This window comes from Sphaeramia orbicularis, chromosome 6 (genome assembly GCF_902148855.1).
Source record: "Sphaeramia orbicularis chromosome 6, fSphaOr1.1, whole genome shotgun sequence".
NCBI lineage: Eukaryota > Metazoa > Chordata > Actinopteri > Kurtiformes > Apogonidae > Sphaeramia > Sphaeramia orbicularis.
In genome coordinates this window covers 4,337,975-4,352,251 of record NC_043962.1, presented here as the reverse complement: position 1 = coordinate 4,352,251, position 14,277 = coordinate 4,337,975, and the positions used below count along the sequence as shown (strand labels likewise).

General features: G+C 34.9%; 2 protein-coding genes across 2 annotated transcripts; one reads left to right on the top strand and one right to left on the bottom strand.

Moving 5' to 3' along the window:
- Positions 1 to 421: 421 nt before the first annotated feature.
- LOC115420988 (protein tesmin/TSO1-like CXC 6) lies at positions 422 to 7,445 on the bottom strand. Its single transcript, XM_030136636.1, has 9 exons — positions 7,278 to 7,445; positions 6,147 to 6,222; positions 5,953 to 6,060; positions 5,334 to 5,457; positions 5,187 to 5,209; positions 5,038 to 5,078; positions 2,480 to 2,582; positions 1,311 to 1,448; positions 422 to 478 (listed from the first exon to the last, which is right to left on the bottom strand). The coding sequence occupies exons 1-9, from the start codon at positions 7,415 to 7,417 to the stop codon at positions 422 to 424; spliced, it is 810 nt and encodes a 269-aa protein (XP_029992496.1). The 5' UTR covers positions 7,418 to 7,445.
- Positions 7,446 to 8,993: 1,548 nt separating this feature from the next.
- LOC115421464 (C-factor) lies at positions 8,994 to 13,806 on the top strand. Its single transcript, XM_030137366.1, has 6 exons — positions 8,994 to 9,585; positions 10,310 to 10,361; positions 11,484 to 11,671; positions 12,395 to 12,550; positions 13,045 to 13,155; positions 13,241 to 13,806. The coding sequence occupies exons 1-6, from the start codon at positions 9,439 to 9,441 to the stop codon at positions 13,352 to 13,354; spliced, it is 768 nt and encodes a 255-aa protein (XP_029993226.1). The 5' UTR covers positions 8,994 to 9,438; the 3' UTR covers positions 13,355 to 13,806.
- Positions 13,807 to 14,277: the final 471 nt, after the last annotated feature.

Here is a 14,277-nt window from a genome sequence, read left to right as displayed (position 1 = left end):
TACTAGTGGAAATGATATATAACAGTAGTAATAATGAAGTAGTAGTAATAATAATAACTAATTATGTTAAAGTGATAAGTGACAGTAGTCATAACAACTGTATATAAATAATAGGTAATATAAGTATGTAAGTAAGTAAATAAGTAATAATAATAAAAAGCAATATGAAAAATAAATTGAGAACGACAACAAAAACATTGCACACTGGATATTTTTACCTTTACATTAACAAACTATCCTATAAAAAATGTGAATAATTTGAACAAATATGAACGACCTCTGAAAAGTAGATCATAAATCAAGTGCACCTTCTTTGCTCAGTGTGAGTCTAAACCTGTGATGACGTACAGGAGTTTGATGAACTCCTTTAAATGTGATCGACTCACGTGTCCTCATCATGGCTGGTTTTCCCTCGAAGGCGTCAAAACTTATTCATACAGCCGACGCATTTACAGGTGGGGGTGCACGAGATATCCGCCTGTACAAACACACATCACAAACACTTGTAGAGGACAAAAACAGTTCCAGTGTCCTCGTATGTCAGCGTCATGTTCTATCTGGATCAATCCCCAGTTGAATTTGTGAGGTTGTCAAGTTCTGTCTCTATGTTAGAGTCCTGTGGTCTGGATGCAGATGAATCTGCCAATAGAAGTGGGCGGGACTTCCACTGGAGGAGAGCTCAACTAATTCAATCAAAGTCCAAGACTTCTATCAGTGATTAATAGGAACTGTATTGATATCTGTAACCATTTACATATTATAAACCATCAAAATATGGGCCATTAGAAGGAAAGTATAAGCTTTTATAGTTATGTTATTGTACTGCTTTTTTCTTGTTTTTTTCTTGTGGTAATTCTTGTGTGTATGTTCGGTGTTTGTGATGCTTTTGGAAACTCAATTTCCTGAGGGCTCTGTCCAAGGATCAATAAGGTTCTATCTAATCTAATCTACTTTAATCTAATCTAATCTAATAGTAGTAGTAGTAGTTTTATTTTGAGCACATAGAATCATCAGATAACACAGAACCATACAACATGGTCAAACAAAAAATTTTCTGCACATTTTTCAAGCCCCATTTTCAATAATTCAGAAATTCGTCAAAAATTAAAGTCTCAAAACTATCAGCTAATGAGATAAAAATGGTAGAGCGTTCAGGTTTATGTTTAGTCCTCTGTGGTGTTCGTTCTTGATATAGAAAACAAATATCAGCACCTCAACTAGGGCTGGGCGATAAACGATAACGATATAAACGACAAAAGCGATAAAATCAGGAGTGATGTAAGTGGATGTGTGTGTGTTTGTGTGTTTACCTCAAAACACTCGCAGTAGTTCTTCAAACAGTGAGAGCGTTTACACTTGCATCCTTTAGCATGCCAACCTTTGACCCCTCTGGACAACGCCTGGATGACCTTTGGTCTGAAGGCGTTGGGGTTACGTTTCTGACACGACTGAACACAGACACACAGAAGGCAGATGAAACAGAACGAGACTTATTCAGGACATAATATGATCATTACTATTATTAGTATGTTTACCTTTGGAGGTAAGGGGAGCATTTAATGTGGATGTCTTTCTGCAGGACTTTTCAGAATCAAATACATGAATAATTTTGCTTTTTGGAGAGTCTGATGATAGTAGATGAAACTGAACAGGCTCTAACCAACAGTCGGAATATTTCAAAGCTCCCTACAATAAACATCAAAAATGATCTTAAAAGAACACACACAGACCAGATGGTTCAGACTGATGTTAACAAACCTTCCTCTCCACAGAATAACATATTTACTGAAATAAAAAAAAAAAAAAGAAGTTGGAAAAGATATGGAGACCTTTCATTAACTATGTCCAAAACTTAAATATAACGCTTGAAGAAGATGAAGGATGTTTGTGGACTATGTAGATACCATGTCTATCAAGGTCGTTTTTAATTTAGTTTTATCTTACTATATTTTTATTTCTATTCTATATTTTAAATCATTTTATTTTATTTTGTATTTATCTTATTTTATCTTACTTTAATTTTATATTTTAATTTAATTTCTATTTTTTTTTATTTAACTGTACTTTTTAAATTTATCTTATCCTACTATATTTTACTTTTTATAATCTAATTTAATTTTTTTTTTTTATCATTTTGTTTTATTTCTTATTTTCCATTTTATTTTTTAATTATTTTATTTCTTTTTTATTTTATGCTACTTTATTTTATTTAATTAATAACATTTTTTTTTTTTTTTTACATTTCTTTTATTTTATTTATGGATCTACTTTTTTCCATTCCATCCATTTTTTCAAGATAATTTTCAAGTTTGATATTCTATTTCATTGTACACAATATAAATGTAATATATAAGCTATTGTTTTTTATATATTATGTGAGAAGTTGTGATGTGGATATTATTTTTGTATCTTATTTACAAAACTCATATTAAAAATATTGTGCAAATAACATACAAAACTTAGTGAGAACATTTCTAACCTGTACTGCCCTGAGATGCCATAGTTTATGCTCCTCATTATTGAAGCAGTTGGAACAGTTACAGTTGTTGCACATTAATCCATTGGCAAAGCAGCTACAGTAACTGAAAGACACAAACACAGAATGTGGTGTTCAGTGCATTTTTAAAGGTTCATATGAAGGTCAAATGCATCAGAAAACATCATCAGGTTCTAGAAAAATGTTGATTCTACATCAGGGACATCAAACTCATTTAAGTTCAGGTTCCACATTCAGCCCAAAAAATCCCAAATGTGGGTCAGACCAGTTAAATAACAGGCATATTAACTAATAAATAATGACTGCTTTAGAGTAAAAAATAAGTACAATTACATTTTGAATATGTGAATAACCTGAGCTACCATGTACTTTCAGATCACTGCAGGTCTACACGTGCACAAAACATTTAGTAACAGGCAGAATATTGGGGAAATTACACAGATTTTTCTTTGGAAATTTCAGGTTGTTCATATTTGTTCAGGTTATTCACATTTTATTGTGAAAAACATATATATTTTCATTATGTAATTTTACTTTTTTCAAATTAAACCAAGGAGACATTTTGAAGTTGTCATTACTTATCAGTTATGCTATTATTTTACTTGAGATCTCGTCAGGATCCTGAACTAAAACAAGTTCAACACCCTTGAAGTTTAATGTTGTCAGTGTCATTTTTTGCCCATGGGCCAGATTGGACCCTTTGGGAGGCCAGTTTTGGCCCATGGGCCGTCCATTTGACACCTCTGCTCTACATGTACTAACTAGAAGCACTCGGAGAGCGCAGACCTCCGCCAAGGCTGATCAGTGCCCCCCCGTGGGCCCCCCCACCCCCAATCACCACCAAAATTTAATCATTTCTTCCTTATCCCATTTCCAACAAACCCTGAAAATTTCATCAAAATCTGTCCATAACTTTTGAGTTATGTTGCACACTAACGGACAGACAAACAAACCCTGGCAAAAACATAACCTCCTTGGCGGAGGTAATGAAGGCAACAGCAGGATGGTATACTGACAGTTTGAGGCACTGGGACCTGGTGCAGTGGCAGGATTTCTTGGACTGTCCTGGTTTAACCATGGCTCCAACAGTTCTACAGCAATGAAACAACAAAATAAACTCCACTGTGTTTAGTCCAAACTCTGTGGAACGTATCAGCATTAATCTTACAATGACGTGGTAGGATTCACAGATCACAAATCCCACAACCCCAGAAAATCCAACATCCCTTTTATATTTTGATCAGGTAACATGATACCGTGTTCTCCACAAGAGGGCAGGATATTCCTCTCTATACAAGTTTCTGTTCTGAAAGGATTCCGGATTTCACCATTTTGTTCACAACTGACCATAGGAGGCTTTAACAATCAATACACAATTTATTATGAACAAATCATGGCATAAAATGGCATTGTTTTATAAACTATATGGACAAAAGTATTGGGACACATTATGTCTATAGCTGTAAGATGTCCTGTTCAGGATGATTTGACAAATAAACATTAACCCTTTCATGCACAAATTATGAGAACCTTAATCAAATTTTTTTCCTGAGTGTTTTTATTCCTCTTTAGGCATGAAAAAAAACAATGCAACTGAAAATTTTCTTCTGAAAAATAAATAAATAAAATAAATAAATAAATAAAAATAATTTAAAAAATACATACAAAAAAATAAAAAATAAAAATTCTTATGAACCTATTTTTCATGAAGTTGCAAAAATGTCCACTCGGCTGGACACCACACATTTAATTTTTGATGCACAGAAACATATATTTTTGGATAAATTGTGTGAAAACTATGGGGAGGGCTTGTGATTCTGGGGGTTTATTCTCAGGAGAGATCTACATAATGTTACCAGTTCATGTCAGAAAAGATATGTAGTGTCATAAAACTTTCATATAGATATGTGTACAAAAAAAACCAAAACATGAATATACAAGAGAACAGCTGTAGAATAGCTGTCCACTGTAGTGACCAGTGTGCATGAAAGGGTTAATATTCATTTCAAGTTTAATGGGAGACTTTTCTTCTTCAGTGAGATGTGAAGAAAGTAGATGGTTAGTAGAAAATTATCACAGTCAGAGCATGAAAAGTATATTAAAAATTTAGTGGCAGAAGATTTAAAATCATACTCATGGATAAAAAAAACAAACAAAATCAACGTTGAGAGAAATTAAGTAAAAAACATCTCTGAGGCATTTTGGATGTAAAGATAACAATTTAAACCAAACCAATGCAATGATATTTATCTCAATATAAAACTGTATTATGACATTTGTCATTATTGTTTCGTGTCCCAGACCAATTAGAAAAGAAACACCCAACTTCAACATGTCCACATACTTTTGTACATATAGTGTATCTATAATCCTGCTAGTTTTTTTTTTTTTTTAATAAAATCTGTGTGATGATGAATGAGCAGTTAACCATATTAAACCCATTCACATACACAACCTAAACTTGAACATTTGCTTCTACTTGTTTTTTTTTTTTTTTTGTGTCTATATGAGATTTGTAGCTCATGTTGTCCAGGTCTTACGGTGCAGGTGAGGTTGGAGTCATGGTGTCTGTGAAATCTCCCTGGTGGTGATAGAATGAAACATCACATACATATTAATACAAATAGACAACAGAAGAATATGACTCTAGAAATCCTACAAAAAAAGAGGGATTTTTCTTATTCTCTACCTGAATGTGAGTCCCCAAATGATCTGGAAAACACAAAAAAACAAACAAACATTACAACAGAAATTACACAGAAAAATATAGATAAACTAGAAAAGACCATTAGGGTCAACTGAAATGAACATGTCTGTTAGATAAACATGGTCTAACCTTTGTTCAGGGTCCGGTTCTCGTTCACATTCGCTGGTGCAGGATGTAAATTCTGGCATTGGGGTTTTGGTTGAAACAGGTTCCTGAGCCAAACCAGTCCACCTGTACTCACTGTACATAATATCTACAATGCACAAAACAAGCGGACCCCCAGTTATTAACATTGTTAGAGTTCCAGGTCCACATATATGCTGACTTTCTGTATGGGCAATAGTGAAATTCATATTTTTGGATCATTCACCATCGGTGTCAAACTCATTTTAGTTCAGGGGCCACATACAGTCTAATTTGACCTAAAACAGGCTGAATCAGTAAAGTAATAACAAAATAACTTGACAACTCCAAATTTTTCTCTTCGTTTTAGTGCAAAAAAGGCTTTGGTCCATATAGTGTATGACTTATGCTATGAGGCTAATGATATGTACAAATTTCATTCTTTTCACATGTGTATTTAATTACAACAAGAATTGAAGATGATTACATGCTTTTAACAGAATAGACATGAAAACACTGCCTCCAAGATGCTCACGATTGATCCTTACTTTAGTATGAGCCGCACCAGGAGGGTGTAGCTTCTTTACATTCTGATTCATCTGAAAAGAGCAGCAACTGAACTTACAGGCACAGTGATGTTGTTGTGAGGGGGCGGGTCCACAGATGCCCCTCCCTCACACTGCTGTTCCATTCTGGGTGGGGAACACACACTGGAGGCTGAGGTTTGTAAATCCTCCTCGAACACACACACAAAACAAATTCAGACACATGTAGTGAAATGGGCGACAGCACCACCTGGTTGTGAATGTTTGTTCTCACTGTGTTCAAGCTCCACTGAACGGCCTCAGGAACACACCCCAGGGAGTCTGAGGGCTGTGACGGACCGGCCACAGCGCTGAGGAGAGGAGAGGAGAACCAATTTAAGTTACTGTACATCAGGGTACAGTCCAGTGCTGAGGAGAGGAGAGGAGAACCAATTTAAGTTACTGTACATCAGGGTGTCAAACATACAGCCCATGGGCCAAAACTGGGCTGCCAAAGGGTTCAATCTGGCCTGTGGGATGAATTTGTCAAATGCAAAAATTACATTGACGATAATAACAATCAAGAATGTTAAAATCATTTACATTCAGGTTCCACATTCAATCCACTTCAATCTCAAGTGAATGAGACCAGTAAAATACTGTAGAATATTCAGCCTGTTCCTAAATGTTTTGTGTATTTGTAGATCCACTGTGATCTGTAAGTTGTAATGTACATGTGTAAATGATAAACTGAAGCAAAATATGGTTAAAGTTGCACTTATTTTTCTTAAGAAATTTCAGGTTGTTCATATTCTAAACATTTTTTAAAGGGTAGTTTGTCAATGGAAACATTTTCATAATGTAATTTTACTTTTTTACACAAAAAGATACACAAAACTTTGGAGTTGACATTATTTATAGGCTATTCTGCTATTATTTTATTGGATGGGCCCACTTGAGATCATATTTGGTGGCCCCTGAACTAAATGAGATTGACAGCCCTGCTTTATATGAACATCAAACAAACAAACACATCAGTTCTCCAACACACAGCCCTGATACATGCAGTTCTATTCAAAAATGTGGGCACCCATTGAAAAATAGCATAACTGGGCAATTTTTTAAAATGAAAAATAGAATGTGGAAAAAAACTTGACAATATTATCAGTAATATTCATGCACAGGTACTTTTTATTTCATAAACTTAGCAAAAAATTTAAAAAAGAAATTGTAGCATGTGTGCAAAAGTCCGGAGACCCTACACAATCAGACCCCTCTTTTCATTTTAGAGAAAATATCGGTAAGCAAATTACAGAGACAGAAAATTCACAGTGTAATAGGAATGATCCATATTACATGCTTAGGTCTGTGTTTAAACAATGCGGATAAATCCTTAAAGATGGAGATCACAGTGGTGAAGTCGTACCTGTAGTTAAAAGGATCCATCATTCCCAGCTGAAGAGGTTGTACCTGAGGACTGACATAGGAGGGGGGTCCTGCTGACTCATGGATCTCTGCAGGGATGGGGGGATCACTCTTGTTGGTGGAGCAGATTGGGAATGACATTCTTCTCTTTCCTTGAAGCTGTGGTAGAGTCAATCATTCCAACAGCTTACACGGGCACCGGTCTTAAATCACTGTGGAACATAAAGACGATGCTGTGAATTCTGACGAAGTTCACCAAGTGATACAGGCACGGGACTTTTTAGTACAGTATTTAGATCATGTCAACTGCCCAAATCCTCTTTACTCTCTAAGAAAAATCCTTAAAAAAAAAAGTGCTATAAAACTACTCAGAATGGGTTTATTTTTCATTTCTAAAATATGACCCAAAAAAATTGCAATCTTTAACATGGACTGTACAAAAATCCCAATACATCTATGATGTTTAAAATGAGCATGAGCAGATGTCTTGCTGAGACACACGAGTTGCTAGTATGCATTTCAGTCAGGGGTCTAAAAAGTGATTAAAATAAGTCTGTTTAATCAATATGACATTTTAGACATTTCCACCTTAAACTGATACAGAAAAGGTGGCACAAAAAAAAAAAAAAAAAAAAAAAAAAAACTAGAAGCACTCGGAGAGCGCAGACCTCCGCCAAGGCTGATCAGTGCCCCCCCCCCCCCCCCCCCCCCGTGGGCCCCCCCACCCCCGATCACCACCAAAATTTAATCATTTCTTCCTTATCCCATTTCCAACAAACCCTGAAAATTTCATCCAAATCTGTCCATAACTTTTTGAGTTATGTTGCACACTAACGGACAGACAAACAAACAAACAAACCCTGGCAAAAACATAACCTCCTTGGCGGAGGTAAAAATCACAAAAATCGACTGGTTGAGGTCCAGTTGTTCTTTAGATACTTTCAGTAGTTAATAACCACTTACCCATTGGGAATGAACAAGATCTGAAGATAATCTGACATTTTGGTACCTTTGGATATCTCAGATCCATACTTTTGCCCATTTTTGCTATTTGTAAGACATCAACTTCAAGGTCTGCATGTTTACTTGGTGTCTAATACATCCCACTGACAGGTCCCATTGGAATGAGATAATCAACAGTAAAATCACTTTGCCTGTCCGTGTCCTAAGGTTATGGCTGATCACTGTATGTAGTTAATGCAACACAAATAGTTACCTTAGATAAACACGGTGCATTTGTGAATCAGTGACCAGAAAAAGTAACACTCAAAAGGAATAGTTTTTTCTAGTTAGTCTAGTTTTTTATTGTTTATAACTGTACTTCCGTAATTCTTGTAACTTTACATGTATTTGTCAAACTTGCAGCCACTGTGTTATTTGTCTAATGTGTTTTTATTATTATTATTATTATTATTATTATTATTATTATTTTTAGCAACAGTAGCTAACATTAGCTTTAGCTGGCTAAGCTACCGTTACTTTGACCCTGTGTGAACTTTATGCTAATTAGCTTGATTTAACACAAGTTGAGAACAAGTTTTAAAAATATATATTTAAGTCTATTTATCCATATAAAACCATAAATGAGTAAAAGACATAAGTAACAAAATTCAAAGGCCCTACGTGTAGTGGCTACATTACCGGTTGGGATAATTTTTGTTCCGAATTGAAAATTTGTCTAAATTTTTTGGTGCCTCCGGGACCGTTGAGTACACTTCAGGGACCTAGATCTGGGGTCGGTCAAACAAGCATAACAATCAATTTCTATGCTCCGTAAGTGGAAAAAGATGTAAAATTTTATCTAAATTATGACCATAAAGACAGTGCATACTTTAGTGTTGAACAGGTCTGACAAGCCCTGCGACCATGGGTTTTCAATAAACTTAGAGCCAGGATTGCACCAGTTTGGGTCTTATTTCATTTTTCGGCAGCGTGTACTCTTTCATATTTAAATTTGATACTACAGCCAAAAACAGCGGACAAACATTTTGTAAAACGTTTATTATGCTACTATTTATTGCGAAGTCGGGAGAAACTTTTACATTTACGCATAACCGTGAACACAACTCCCAGTCTGTTACGTAGCTCGTCAGTCACGTGCACGTCGGCCTGTTAAATTCCATTCCGTGCGAACCCGTGCAAGTTTTAATACTGGCCTGAAGATGACCGGAGCATGGACTAAGTGTAAATCCGTGCTGGTAACGGGTTCAAGCAGAGGAATAGGTCTGCAACTGGTGAAGGAACTGGCGGAAAGGAGCGACAGACCCGCGAGGATCATAGCGACGGCGCGCGACCCCGCGAGCTCCACGGTAGTAAACACAACAAACCCGAAACTAATGCGTGAAACAGTCAAATAACATGAAAAGAAGAGATGATCAGGACTAATAACATAACTTTAACGTTACTGGGAAGTTGTCAAGTTGTGTAGTGTTGTTTATTGTTTATTCCAGTGTGCCATAGTTGTTTATTGTGGCTGATTTTATTTTATTTTTTTTCGCTAATTATCACCATTATTATTATTATTATTATTATTATTATTATTATTATTACTACTACTTACAGGTTATAAAGATGTAACAAGACAAAACTGATGCAAAACAACCAACAAGGTGTAACAAGAGAAATGAGTTAAAAAAAAAAAAAAAAAATGCCATAATGGACATAAAACAACATGTAACAAGACAAAAAGGACATAAAAGCTACAACAGGATGAATAGGATGTAAAAGATGCAAAAAAAAAAAAAAACAAAACAAAAAAAACCAAAATGTGATAATGGTGTTAGAAGGTGTAACAAGACAAAGCTAGATGAAAACAGACATAAAACACACGAAAAAATTACATTAAAAGAAAATGACGTGATACAAATAATGTATAAGACAAACACACCTGTACCTTCTGATTTTATGTTTATTTGCTCACTTTTTCATTTTGGTTTGCATCTTTAAATATATATAAAAAAAACCTCACTCTGCCTTTTGATATCATGTAGGTGTCATTCCTACTCATTTCTTCCTTCTTTCTTTTTGATGTAGGCTCTTCAGGAGATCTCCAAGGCCTATCAAGGTGTTCACATGGTCACACTAGGTGAGTTCTGGCTCTTTTTAGTCCTTTACTTAATTTAATCTAATTAATGATCATTGATTTTCCTTCAGATTACACTGTTCTTTTCGTCTGTGTCAACTGAACGGAGCTGATGTTCAAAGTTCAGTCAGTTTCATTAAATTCTAACCAAATCAGTGAATCACTGTCTAGTCCATGTCATTGAGGAAGTTTAACTATTTTCCAAACAATTTATCAGTAGTTATTATAATGTCCTCTGTATTTTGCATGTTTCAGTGTAAATCATTTCCCTACGTTTAATTCACTGATCATGTAGATGTTCATAAAAGCTCAGAGTAAATTCAATGAAAAAAACCCCCAAAAACACAGAAGAATAAGTTACTTTTTCAGCTCAAACAGCTCAGTTGTGTCTCATATTTAGACACATTCAAATGTTTCTACACATTTAAAATAAATCACATATCTGTGTTTTGAGATGAATTTGAGGAGTGTTAAAGCTGAATGAAAACTAGATAAGACCTACAATATATTTTAATCGTAACAGATTAAATCACTGTACAGAAGTTGATAGTGTCTTCTGATGTGTATAGTTTCTTTCCCCCCTTATTCTTCTTTTATTATTATTTTTTTAATTAAATTTTGTAATTTACAAGAGACAACATCTGTCAGTAAAGAATTCCTTGTATGCATTTCACATACTTATATAATAAAGATCATTCTGATGTTTATGATCAGGAGATATTGTCATGGTAACATTTTCATTGTTATTTTTGGAAAATTTATCAATACAGTGTTATACAATATTGCATCTTTCTTATAAATATGTATATATTATTTAAGTCTAAATTTATATAAATACAGGTATAAGTAGCAGATTTCTTTTTTTCTCTTTATATTTCATGTTTCACGCTGTATATTTTCTGTTTTCCCTGCACTTTATTTTTTGTATTTGCTCCTGTCAACTGTCAAATTTCGTCAGGATGGAATGAATAAAACCTTACCTTATCTTATCTTATCCAACTTTATTTTAAAATGATAGAAAACACAACAATAACAACAGAAGTGTGTTACTATGGGTGTGTTATTCAAGCTCTTGATTCTCGTATAAACTGTCCATAAAAGGCTGAATGAGTCTTTTTTTTCCAGATGTGAACAGTCAGGAGAGCATCAGCTCAGCCGTACAGGAAGTCCAGTCCATCGTAGGGAGTGAAGGCCTCAGCTGTCTGATCAACAACGCCGCCATCAACATCTCTACTGATCTAAACACCGTCACCCCAGACGCCATGATGACGACGTTTCAGGTCAACAGCGTTTCACCGCTGTTTGTCACGAAGGTACGACCTCATGTGCACGTGACTAACTAAATCTCACTAAACCAATATGATCTCAGTAAAATAATAACATAATAACTTAGAAATAATGTTAACTCCAAAGTTGTGTGTTTTAGAATGAAACGCAATTACAGAATGAAAATGTTTACACCTACAAACTCTCCCTTAAAACATGTAAATAACCTGAACAACTGCAAATGTCTTAAGAACAATAAGTGTCATTTGACCAATAGTCTGTCTGTGATTAAATGTTTTGTGCATCTGTAGATCCACTGTGATCTGTAAGTTATAATGCACATGTGTAAATAATAAACTGAGGCAGAATATTGGTGAAAGTACACTTAATTTTCTTACGAAATTTTTTATTGTTCATGTTAATCAATTTTTTAATTTTTTCATTATTTATAGGTTATTCTGTTATTATTTTACTGGTCTGATCCATTTGAGATTATCCCAACAACGATTCAGGTGAAGGTGAATCTAATCAACCTAACTAATTAATGTAAATTATTTAAAAAATAATCTTACGTAAATAATTAAATTCTAATTAAATTGTAATCTTGGCTAATTCCAGCTGTATGAATCTGTAGCTTTTAGCACGTTGCCTACATTTTTCAGTATTTGTGTGATATTTTTATACAGTCTTTTTTGTTAACAGATTTTCATTGTTCCTGTGACAATAAATATGTTTTTCTGTTGTACTGTATTTTATTCTGTTCTTTCCAGGCCTTCCTGCCTCTGCTGCAGACTTCTGCGTCTCAGTCCACAGGGATGGGACTCCACAGAGCAGCCGTCATCAACATCTCCTCCATCCTCGGTTCCATCCAGGCCAACTGGGGCGAAACCGCTGCGTTTAAGGCCTACGCCTATCGCACCTCCAAGGTCTGCTGTGTCATTTATCTGTGAATTAATAATGAATGAATGAATCTGAATGTATATACCAAATACACATATTAAAACACTATTAAGACACACTTAGAACAGCAATTTGTACAATATGTATTAGACAATATATTATCAATATGATAATTAAAGAACTATGCATAAATAAGTGTAAAAACATATTGTTGTGTTATTAAAAATTATGTTTTTTTTCATAGTATCTCCATAAAATGAGTAACAACTAGTATTAGAATATGAGAAAATATGAGAAAACATCACATAGTTTTCACACAATTTATCATTTTCTGATAGTTTGTTAAATGCATATTTTTGAGTGGACATTTATGGAACTCCATGAAAAATAGGTTCATAAAAAATTCAATTGCATAGTTTTTTTTTTTTTTCAGGCCTAAAGAGGAATCAAATCTTGACTAAAGTTCTCATAATTCAAGCATGAAAGGGTGAATTCTACCTGGTGTTTCTCACATGCACAGGCGGCGCTGAACATGTTGACCCGATGTCTGGCTGTTGATCTGGGGCCAAAGGGCATCGTCTGCATGTCTCTGCACCCGGGGTGGGTCAAGACTGACATGGGAGGTCCCCTAGTACGTACTCAGCGGTTCCCTCTTAGATCCGTCACATGTTCAGACCGTGTTCACTTGTTGAAGTGTTGGTAATGGTGTGTTTCAGGCTGAACTGACAGTGGAGGAGAGCGTCTCTGGGATGTTGTCTGTCCTGTCCACTCTGTCAGAGGACGACAACGGAGGATTCAAGGACTACCGCGGACACACGTTACCGTGGTAACACCTGGATATCTGCAGGCGGAGCTCCATGATTCACACCCTGTGGTTTATTGTGGCTTTTAATGAGTGACTCATACATTTATAGATGTGACTGTTACTGATTTTTTTTCTATCCTCATCAACCTGAGACAAAGCATGAGTCAAAAATAGTCTTCTTAACTTCAGGTCAATGCCATGTACACGCCAGTGTGTCTGTCTGTAAATAATTGCAGGCGCTTTAGTTCACCCCATGCATTTGTGATTTATTCCATTAATTATTCACTGTTAAGTCACTAAAGTGTGTCCAGTATTGTTCTATTAAACTCACATGATCCTTCTGCACATGCTCAATTCCATCCAGGTCAAAACTGGATGTTTCAGCAAATAATGAAACACATCCAGGACATGATATGATGAAACTGACAATTATTTAGTTGGGTTATTTTTTCTTGTTAATAAAAGAATGAAATCATTTACATTTGTTTGTGTCTGTCTGATGCAGCCACAGCTTTAGAAACACTTTTTTTTTTAACATGAATAATCATGAATGTCCTGAAATTTCTCAAGAAATATAAGTGCAATTTTACCAATATTCTGCCTCAGTTTATCATTAACACATGTGGATTATAACTTACAGATAACAGTAGATCTACAAATACACAACAGGCAGAATATTGGTAAAATCTCACTAATTTTTCTGGAGAAATTTCAAGGTCAAGTTTATTTATATATCACATTTACAACAATGCAAAGTACTGTACATAAGATATAGGTAAGATATAGGTTTAGGTTGTACATAGGTTGTAAATGTAAACATTTTCATGTAATTTTACTTTTTTCTAGACCAGAGCTGTCAAAACTCATTTTAGTTCAGGTTCCATATTCAGATCAAGTTGATCTCAAGTGGATCGAACCACAAAAATAATAATGGAATAACTTATAAAT